The sequence below is a fragment of the Myotis daubentonii genome, chromosome 14 (genome assembly GCF_963259705.1).
Source record: "Myotis daubentonii chromosome 14, mMyoDau2.1, whole genome shotgun sequence".
In the NCBI taxonomy this organism is placed as follows: domain Eukaryota; kingdom Metazoa; phylum Chordata; class Mammalia; order Chiroptera; family Vespertilionidae; genus Myotis; species Myotis daubentonii.
Genome location: NC_081853.1, coordinates 38,451,617 through 38,463,076, shown reverse-complemented (window position 1 = coordinate 38,463,076; position 11,460 = coordinate 38,451,617). Strand labels below are relative to the sequence as shown.

General features: G+C 41.2%; 1 protein-coding gene across 1 annotated transcript in view; it reads right to left on the bottom strand.

The window, feature by feature from the left end:
• Nucleotides 1–1,109: 1,109 nt before the first annotated feature.
• KCNH8 (potassium voltage-gated channel subfamily H member 8) overlaps nucleotides 1,110–11,460 on the bottom strand; it is a 285,516-nt gene continuing 275,165 nt past the window's right edge. Inside the window, exon 16 of the mRNA XM_059662919.1 lies at nucleotides 1,110–1,901. Coding sequence (XP_059518902.1) covers nucleotides 1,209–1,901 — 693 coding nt within the window. The 3' untranslated portion in view covers nucleotides 1,110–1,208. The remainder of the gene's footprint in view (nucleotides 1,902–11,460) is intronic.

Here is an 11,460-nt window from a genome sequence, read left to right as displayed (position 1 = left end):
AAGTCTTGGCTCAATTTTGGAATTTTCACTGGTCTACAAACCTCTTCTGAAAGAACAGCACAGGGAGACACCCAAGATTTTCTCCCTCATTTTGAGGCCAAAACGGCTCAATGTAGTTGTGATTTCATATCCCACAGACTACTTTTGGGTTCCTGCACAACAGAGTGTGATGCCTAGAGAAGGGGCATTTATGCTGGCACCGAGAGCAGCCTCGAGTCAGCAGAGTAGGTGGAGCCCCTACCAGGTGCTGGAGCGTGTGTACTTGACACTGAGTCCGTGTTTGCACTTCATTTCATCAAGTGCATGGTAGTGATTTCAGAGCGGTGGGGCAGGGAAGTGAGATCTCTAATGAGAAGGCCTGACCTCGCTTTTCTCTCATCATCCAGAAGCGTGAGGATACATTTGTGGCAAACTGCATGCAGATAAAAGGGGGGGGGGGTGCCTTTTGAAACTATATCCTCTTAATAATAAATAATTTTTGATCTACTATACATAGCAGTAGTGCATTTCTTGTTAAAATGGCAAGCTTTTTTTTTTTTTTTACTAAAATGAAAACATTCATTTCTTTATAAATATTTTAAATAGTTTAAATACATATTTCATACCAAGGATATAAAAATAGGCTCTTTTTGTTTTTTGATAAATAAAGACATCATCATTTACATGGCAAATAACGTGCAATAGCTAACCACTGGCCACCAGCTCTACTTGACTGATTGTCTTAGGAGATGACATGCAGTGATGTTTGTCCCTTTGCCTCCACAAAAAGAAAAAAATAGGTCAGCAGGAGCCGCGCGCGCTCCAGGCCAACAGTGCTACGGATATTGTTCAAGGATGACAGACAGACACTCGGGAGAAACCTTTGCTGCCCTTCACAAAAGCCACCTGGGACAAAACCCGTCCACACGTTTGTCTGGGACTTCTGGCTGCTCAGACCCTCAGGGTCATTGCATTCCTATCCAAGTCCCTCAGACAGACCAGTGAGTTAATACCTGTAAGGAAAAACGATCCTCTCGCGTGTCTAGGTCTAGGATCTAGAAAGTGCCTGCTGCGGCCTGGAGGTGCTGGCCCCGGCCCCTCGGCTGGCTCCCTCCCGCAGGACTCCCCGCTCTGCTCGGTCCACACGTCTGCCAGAGGCACAAAAGGCAGCCAAAGCGGGTCATGCACTGGGGGGTTTGAAATTGGCAGCCGCCTCCCGTGCACTAACATCATACATTGATGGCTTTGTTATCTTTCACGTCGGCTGTGCTTGTGACAACTTGCAATGGAAAGTTCTCCAAGGGCTCAGTAGAGGCGGATGCCAGTCCTTCCCGGTCCCAAGACCCGGGCAGGTTTTCCAGACTGAAGGAGCTCACGGCTCGCTGGCCGAAGCTGCCCGCCTCTGACCTGCTGGGGAGAACCAGGTGCAAGGATGTTTCCGAGGAGGAGCAGACAGAGGACGAGAGAGTCGCTGAAATGGACTGCAGGGGCGTCAGCGTCGTATCCGAATGCGGAGAGACGCACCTTAAAAATTGCAAGTGACCCTCCTGCACCACCGGGTAGTGGGCGGGTGAAAAATCAAGGTTTGGAGAATGAGCGCATTCACTGCCTGCAGGGTTTGGCTCCGGAGCTCCAGTTCGCTGGGGGCTGGTCTCCACAGAGGAGGGATCCACACTCCAAATGTCGGAGGTGACATTGCCGTGACAAAGTTGTGCTTGGGTATAGGCGGCTCCGCCTGCTTGCAAGTGTAGGCAAGGTTGGTGTGCACCCCAGGCCATCCTGCTCTGGAAGCTGTCCCTGGAGGGCTGCGCGGAGGTGGTGTGCAGAGAACAAAACCGGGGTGGCAGGATGTTTTCTAGAAGTTGCATCACACTCCTCATGTCTTTACCTAACTGGGAGACCTCCTGAGCCAGGGTTGTCACCTGTTTGGATAAAGCAGAGCAAAGGCCATAGTCAGAAGTGCGTGGTAGTGATTTCAGAGCAGCGAGGCAGTGAAGTGAGATCTCTAATAAGAAGGTCTGAAAGGCTGCTCGGCCTCCATGCCAGTCAAGTCCAAAGGGTGAAGGGGAAACTGGGACCCTGACCTAAAGTCATCCTCATTCTGAGGGAACTTAGAGAGACATAGTCTGGCATTCTTCACCCATGTTTCTGGGGTTCTTGAAAAAAAATTTGAAGTGTGGGCCCATCATCTCCTGTATCTCTTATTTAAAAAAAATGTTTTTATTGATTTCAAGGAGAGGAAGAGAGAGGGAGAAAGAGATAGAAACATCAATGATTAGAGAGAATGATCAATCGGCTGCCTCTTGCATGCCCCCTACTGGGAGTTGAGCCTGCAACCTGGGCATGTGCCCTGACCAGGAATTGAACCGTGACCTCCTGGTTCATGGGTCGACGCTCCACCACTGAGCCATACAAACTGCACCTGTATCTCTTGAATACTGATAGTATCTTTTACCTTCTCCGAGTTACTGGGTGCACAGTGGTTCACACACATTACCTCACAAGATGTTGAGTGAGGGGGCATTGCATGTAAGGCACTCAAGCACACCACCTGCCAGAGCAGACAGACAGTGAATGAGAGCGCTCACTTTGGTCCTTTCTGGTCAAGATCTACGCTTATGATAGATCCAGTGACAAACTGGCCTTCAGTGATGATGTGGGCGGTGAGCAAGAACCCACACCAGATGTGCGAGGGAGGGAGTCTGTGGGAAAAGGGAAAGCTGGAAAATGAGAGAGAAAGAAAAAGACCTTCAAGGTAGGTGAGTACAGATAACCACTGCAGGGAACTTGTGTGTGCTGGGATCCATCAGTGAGCTCGGGACCTCGTGAAATTACAACCCAAATTGTGTGGTATGGGCTTAAGTTCACTTTTCCAGGTTAGACATCCAGCTTTTATGAAGATTTTGAAAGGACATATGACCTTTAAACACTTAAGAACCACTGAAGAGTCTTCATTATTCATTTTACACTTAAAAGCAATAATAAAATTCACTGGAGGATTTCTTTTTCTAACAACCACATGACTTTTTTTAAGCATGAAGACCACCAGAAGTTTGAATTGGACTTAAATTCAGCTTTTCTGGAGAGTTTATATTCCACAATGTGGAGGACCTGTATTTCAAAAAGCAGGGCATGGATATATATTTTCTAGTCTGTGGTTAGATTCATAACATTAACACCTTTTATAAAGTATTTTCTCTCTGACTTGATTTTTCTATCGTGAACCACAAAACTCCAATATAAGCAACTGAACCCATAGGATAAATACCATCGGAAAACGAAATAAACACAATGAGCAGTTCAATTTCAATGATGCCAAAACCAAGATTGTTTTGGGCAGACTTTTTAAGTAGACGTTCCTAGTTTATCCAGTAACTTAATTCAGTCCACTTCCTCTGAATGAATTCTGAAACTAATTCTCCCTGGCAGGCCCATCAGGAGGTAGGGCCTCTCAAAGCAGGCATTTAAAAGAAGGCCAGAAGGAGGTTCTTCCATGGTTCAGGCAACCCACTGGCAGCACCTGCCTTGAAATTGCCAGGCCAAAACTATTTCTGCCTCGCTGCTGGCATGGAACTCGAGGGACCCAATCGAACACTTGTCCAGGCTTTTCAGCGGATCTAAAACTTCTGGCAACGAAGAGATACCTCTGAGCCTCACAGTTAAGAAGTGAGACAGTGAACTGACAATGATTCTATGTGTTTTGAAATTTCCACGGCAGGTGGTCAATTTCATACCCGGCCAAGCCTCAATTCTAAAGTGTATAGACCAGGCTTAAATCAGTATCTGGATCTCAGCTCTGTAGACTTGCACCCTTGGGTTCTATCCTGAATTGATTAGCTCTTCTATCAACATTTCAGAGGAAGACTGACACTCAATGAGATGTTGGAAGGGACCTATTAACCATCCTTTCCTGTAGGCCAAGTTTAATTCCTATATCATATTCCCTGGGGCTATATATGCTCAGACCCCAATAAAAATGCTTTTGATTGGCCTTTTATGTAGATTGAATAAAGACACAGTCTTTGAAGAACAATTTGCATTTTAGATACATAATGATTATGTTGTTTAATAAATGTTTGAGTAAATTCATAATACAGCCTGCTTTCAGGTACATTTTCCCTATCGGTTCTACAAATAGTAGGTAGGGATACATTATTATTATCCCACTTGTGAGATAGGGACACTAAGACCCAGAGGTTAAATGTCATTTTTAAAGGTCCTTTATTGCCTGAGTGAGAGTCTTTGGTTTAGAATTCAAGCCATGTAAGTTTGGTGCTCTTTCTTTTATAGTACATTATATGTGGAAAAAGACAATGTGGTCAGAATTTGTGAAGAGCACAGATGATACAGAAAGTAGGCCCATGTGTAAAAGCTGTCTGAAATGGTAATTCAACATCAAATAAGTAAATGGTGTCATCTCCAAAAACCCTAGGCATCTGAACAGTAAAACCTCTTCACAGCAAATTATATGAATGCAACAACAAAAGGGATTTTGCAATAAAGATAAATCTTAAACCAAACAATAGGTTAACAAAACTTTTTCCTTTTTTAAAAATAGTATGCTTTTATTGATCTTGTGAGAGAGAGGAAGAGCAAGGGATAGAGAGAAACATCGATGAGAGAGAAACATTATCTATTAGCTGCCTCCTGCACATCCCCTACTGGGAATTAAGCCTGCAACCTGGGCATGTGCCCTGACTGGGAATTGAACTGGTGATTCCTTGGTTCATAGGTCGATGCTCAACCACTGAGTCACACTGACTGGGCCAGATATATTTTTGATGACCTGTATTTCAAGCGTCCAAAATGCCCAGATATTTCCCTATGGTTGATGTACCTTTCCATGGCCATATTCTTGACATCTAACTCTTGCTGTGTCTTTGCCACAACTTTGAGGCCATGAACTTTGAATGGAAATCCAGAGTTTTAACTGGCTCCCGGAATGTAAATAAGCATTAACATTTTCAGAAAACAAAATTGCTATATTAGCTTGAACTAAAAGAAGCCAAGAAACGGAGCTTTCTTTAGCTCTAGAGGGTAACGACCATTTATGTTAAGGAAGATTCCTGTTCCTGTGTCACTGGGGACCCACCCCTGCCCTTATTAAAGTTACATGAGGAAATTAATCCCTGTTAGCTAAGGGTTCTTTCCCTTCCCGGGACAAAGCCAGCTGTCACAGGAGAGATGGCATCTCCTGGAGGTGGAGATTCCAGTGACACTCAAGATGACAACCTACTGCCACCGAAATTGCTGTAAAGTTTCACTGTACTTTTGTTTACTGCTTCCTGCCAGGCTTGCTAACAACATTGATTCCGAAACCAAAGAAGGCAGCATCTCTACTTTGTACGTGTGCTGGGGAGGCTCACTGCTTTTTTACAGCACCGTCAGAAGATACACATTTGTTAAAAAAGGTTGTTGGGGCTACTATGTGAACAAGGCTCCATCCACTCAAGGAGAAATGCCTTCGTAATACAACTTAAAGCCATAGTACTGCAGAGTTTGTTCAATAAAAACAGCCCAGCTGGTATAGCTCAGTGGTTGAATATCGACCTTGAACCAGGAAGTCAAGGTTCGAATCCCGGTCAGGGCACGTGCCCGGTTGTGGGCTCAAGCCCTAGTGTGGGGTGTGCAGGAGGCTGCTGCTGATTGTCTCATCATTGATGTTTCTATTTCACCCTCTTCCTTTCTCTCTAAAACCAATAAAAATATATTAAACACACACACACACACACACATATACAAAACATCGTTCAGATAAAATGAACCAAAATTTTCCCACTTAACAGCTCCTTAAATCTATAAATGTTTTGTCACTCATATTAGAAAAAGAAGTTTTCTCTCTCTCCAAACTTTTAATCCCTCATCTTCTCTGCAGAGCTTTTTCCTGGCAGCTCATTGATACAGAGCAGTTTGAGCATCATATAGGACTGTGTGTCCCTACCGAGGCTATGAATTTTTTGAGGATAAATTGTTACTTATCTCAGGATCTCCTGGACACTGAGCAGTGCCTAGCCATGCACACAGTAACTCTCAAATGTATAAATTAATGCTATTTCTGCCACTTTGAAGACCTGGTCCTCATATGGCCTTTGATTTTGTTCTTAGTTTATCTCATGATTTTACCATAAATATCTTAGGGGAAAGCTGATTACTACAAAATTATATTGGGAGATCTGTCATTGACCCTTTCTTCCAAGTAAATATATTAGGAGTATGAATTATGACTATTAAGTTTTTAAATATAAGTCTCCTAAACCAAATCCTTGAATATCCTCTAGATTTTAAGAGCAGGTGGCATTCCCACTGTTAAGAATCTCTTTTATTGTGTTTCTTTCATAATTGTGGAGATAGGTCTCCTTTGACCAAGACTTCTACTAGACTTCATTTATCTTACTGTTTTGACACTTTGTCCCAGCATAAACTTGATTTTCATGGGTAGTTTAAATTCCCTGGAATTTTCCCTCTATTAATTGACTCTTATTATCTCATGATTACAATATGAGTGTCAAGCAACAAATTCAATTAAGTTGTCAGAATTGTTTTATCAGTTCAAATTTGGCAAACCTTTTACATCCTTGGTTGCTGTCCTGAATGGCTATTTAGATATGGTCTTCTAATTATTTATAAAGATAATAGATAAAGAAACCAGAACATAACACACTGTTCTCATACTTGTATATTAAGTTGCATTTTTTAAATCTATTTTTTCCTCTTCCTCTTTCTTCTCCTCCTCCTCCTCATTCTTCTGTGGATAAGAATCCATCAGTCTGGAACTGTTGGCCAAACCAATTCACCATCACCATCTGCATAGCCAAGTGTTCACATCCAAGATTTCTCTATCCCTTCCAATGTCCCAACTGTTAGAAAGAAGTGACGAAAACACCATCTGTGCTTCCAAGAGGTTCAGTTTTCTATCCAACACTTTGGAGTACCTAAGGATTCTTCTCTGTTCTCCCAGCATCATGCACTTAACCGTACAAATCGTTAGGGGTGTAGCAGGTTTCCAGGCAGTGCACTTGCTCTTATTGACCACCACCTCCTGTCATGAAGCACCCATGTGACCACAGACTTAACAGCTGTCTATAATAACTCACACACTGATTGTTCCCTACCTCTAAGAAGGGAATCACTAAACTGCCAGCAGGTTCCTCAGAACTTCTGTTGGCTTAGAAATAGTCATTGTTGATACGGTTCCAGAGTATCTGGTTTTCTCCTCTTGTGTTTAATTTGCTCCCTTGATGTGATTTACTTCTCACCCTCCTCTGAGTCATATTTCCACAAGGGCTTTGTTGAGAATGAACTAATATAATGGATGATAAAGTATAGTCCCCACATAACTGGTATTATGTCAGAATTCTAGATGTCTTAATTTGATAAGGTAACACAGGTGTTAAGCTTAGTTGAAAGCTTTGTCCTGGTAGGAAATGCTAACCCAGGAAAAATTTAGATCAAAGAAAATAAAAGGCAGTTATCTAAACAGCTCCTCTTTAGCCTCAGCATGGAGAGGTAAACCCATTCCTGTTAACACTTTAACATAAATGTATTAGAAGAAACAGTCTCCAAGTTTTAGCATTGCTTGCATAGATCTTTGAAGTGGTAAATACAGGGTGTCCCCCCCAAAATGTATACACACTTTAACAGCTGATAGCTCCATTTTGAAAATGATATGTATATTAATAAACACTGACTTTATAACTATTCAAAATGTGTGTATACATTTTTTTGGGACACCCTATAGTAATAGCAATTACCAGAACCTTTGAAAAAATGTGATTAAGATCTTGTATTTATAATCCAAGGTTTGAGTAATTGCAGTCAGATGAACTGAGAATTCTAGATAAAGGATGTGTGAGCCAAAATACAACAATGTGCAGTTTGGTGTTGATTAGAATTGAATAGGACCAATGCAGGTCTGGGCTGGGGGCAGGTATGACTGGTCTTCATTGTTCTTTATAAATAGCCCAAGGCTCTGCCCAAATCCTGCCATCTATATATCTTTGTTGATACACGAATGATTTAATGAATAGTAACTTGCTTGGTTAATTTCTTAGTATGAGTTTCTGTTATTTTCATTTGAAGTTAACTTTTGCCAGTCTCCCCTAAATAGCACTGCAAGACGCACTGCAAGACACAGAAGTAAGGGTCACTGTAACTCTAGCAGGTAATTTCATATGAGCTCGGTGTCTTATGGAAGTCCCCCCCCCCTTCAAACGGGGAGAGATTGGAAAACATTAGGTTAGTACATGGTGTAAAGAACCCATCTGCGGCGCTGGTGACCTATTGTCCCAATAACACTGCACTGCCAGCTTTCAGGAGGGAGATTGTGTGCATTAGGCGCAAACACCAATTCGCTGTTCTGTTTAGATTGCGCCTTTTAGAAATAGGAGTGTGAGTTTCATAAAGAAGACCAGAATGTGTCTCTGACAATACCTTTCATTTCACATAGAAAATAGCTTCCTTTCATATTATATTATTCATGTTTTACACTTCTCAGTCTTGCCTATTGGTGTGGTATGAATCATGAACTCTGAGTATAACTGGAACTTGTGTTGATAGGGAAGAAAATGTGATTTCCATTTTTGTGCATTCAGCGAGCAGATGGGGAAAGCATCTGTTAATATAATCTTCTTAGCTTGAAGAGTTCTTGACCCGTCACTCAGTTTTTGCCAAACATGTACACATTTTTCTGCTAGACACAATTTTCCTAAATTCAGGGGTGCTAATTACACCAACCCTCTCCCCCTGCCATGAACACATATACATTTTCACAAGGTAATTAAATGGTGTTTCATTCAATCCTTTGTTATGTTGCATATTTATCATAGGATTCAGACAAGTTCAATCAAACTCCATAAGCAGGCAAAACAAAAAAGATGATCGGCATAATTTCATCCTTGTGTCTTTTGCTTCACAAAGCATTCAAACACAAGTGACAGTCTTTTTATCTGTCAGCTAAAATAATAATTATAGTCGGCGCTTGCATAAATTTTATCCAGATGAGGGATGTCAATCCCATTACTAACGAAAGTTGTAAATCTTGTCTACAGCTGGAGAGACTAGAATGTTGGGAGGTGAAGTGGTTTATCTAAGGTCACACAGGAATAGTAGACCCAGGGTTTTACTTTTGCAGGTGCATCTGATGCCTCTTAAATGATAACAAGAGAAGAATCACAAGTCTAGCATTACCAATACAAAATGACCAATTAGAGTCTTGAAAGTGATTACTCCAGTGGTTTCACTGAATTTCTGCAAGCCCAGGCCTTTGGACACACAACTTTATTACTTTAGCGGTACTATGGTTATTCATTATTTATCAACTCTTTGATTGCTTTTCTCATCTATTTTCCTGCTTCCTGTGATAAAGTTTGACTAGTATCCAACTTGCTGTCTGGCTAAGGGATCCTCACTGCTACCAGTGAGCACCAAACAAAGTCCGCCTCCTCTTGAATACTGACTGTGTAGGGCAGTGCTTGTAAAGATTTAATGTATATAGGGATCCCCTGGGGATCTTGACACACGTATATATTCAGATTCAGTAGGTGTGGGGTGGAGCCTGGGATTTTGCATTTCTAACACGTTGTTCCCAGTAGGTGCCAATGCTGCTGGTCTGCACTGGACGGGGTCACATGATTAGTTCCTATTCTTATGGCTCCAGTCCCTTTGGTTAAGTCTTCCTGTACTGACCTTTCAGTAAGAGTTTAAAGTTTAGTGTGACCAGCTTTTTTCAAGTCCTTTGGCAAGTCTATCGTTGAATTTTCCCATCTGTTTTGATTTTCTCTAATTTCTTTCAACAGTATTGTGTAGTTTCAGTGTACAAGTCTTGCGCCTCCTTGGTTCAATTTATTCCTAAGCATCTTATTCTTTTTTATGCTATTGTAAATGGAATTGTTTTCTTAATTTCTCTTTCATTGTTAGCATTTAGAAATACAACTGATTTTCTGTATTGATTTTGTATCCTGCAGCTTTACAGAATTAATTCTGAGGTTTTTCTTTTTTTCTTTTCTTATGTAGAGTCTTGAGGCTTTATGGTGTTTGTGATGGTCAAAGCTGCTGTCTTTGTTCTTGGTGGCTCTCAGTATTTGAGGGTGTGCCAAGACCCATCTTTGTCCACAAAGGTAGGATCTCAGCAAGTACCTACATGTAAGCTGCCAGCGGGTGGGAAAGTATGCGGTCAAACCCTATCAAGAAGAAACTGGGAGATAGGCGTGTTTGCTTGCTCCTTCTGTGCTGAGCCTGGGTATACAGCCACAGGGGTGCTAACTGCACCCATTTCAAAACCACTTATTTTTTGCTATAGTTCTGTGAACCTGTAAGCCCCTTTGGCTTTCAAAGCTAGGTATTTTTGGGGCCCACTCCTCAGTTAGGAGTCTTAAAAATTGGGGGCACTCTATATGTGGTCCATATCCTTCTGTCTTAGGGAGAAGCCGGGTGTTAGGGGTTCCCTCCTGATAGTATGGAAATGTGCCAGGTGGGGGGTTTATGGCAAGAGTTTGTCTCAGCCTTTCCTGTTTCCATGTGGTTATTTTTTCATTTGCCTAATGTGTAGACATCACTCGGCTAGTTTCCGTATTTCAGAGGGAATTGCTCTGTGTATAGGTGCATACTCAGTGTGTCCATCAGAGGAGGGAAATCCAGGAGCTTCCTCAGTTGCCATCTTGGAGCATTTGTGATCTATTTTATGTATTTTAATCCATTGTTTTTATTATCCTACTGAACCTCAAATTATCCCAAGTTTGACCAATGGAAGACTCTCCATATTGGCTCCTGAGTTCTTTTGACATCATCATTGATAGCTTTATTGCTCTCTAGTATACCAAGGTGTTCCAGACTCATCATGTATACTTCAGACCTCATAAGTGGCTATCGCTTATCCAAGAAACTCTGGTATATTTTAGTGGGAAATTGTATTTCAAGACCATAATACAGACATAGAGATATTTATGGTTATTGGGCCGGTGGTTTTTTTTTTTTCTTTCCCTTTTCTTTTGAGAGATTCTTTTATTTATTTATTTATTTATTTATTTATTTATTTATTTATTTATTTATATCAGTGAAACCCTCATGAAAGCTACAAATCTGCCTATGCATAGAGGCTTGAGAACTGGAAAATTGCCAAAAAGCATCCTACAAGTCATAAATTAGTTTGATATATTCCAGTTTAGAAACCTGTGTCCACAAAATATAGCATTTAACATTAATAATATATATGTGTTAAAATGAGAAAAGCAGAATGGTTTTCTAGCAGTTCAATTGATTTTGTTTTTCTGTGTCAAAAAAGTGAACATATAGCCTTTGTTTATATTTTGCTTTTGAGAATTGATGGTCAAGATCTATGTATGATCATGATGAAGAAGAAAAGAGACTGTATATTTAGATCTTGAGATGGTCTGGCAATTCTTTTAGTCTGTTTCAGTTAAATTATTTGTCAAGAAAATGTACAGTGATAACACTAATCAGAGAACCAATGAATGAACTTTACCA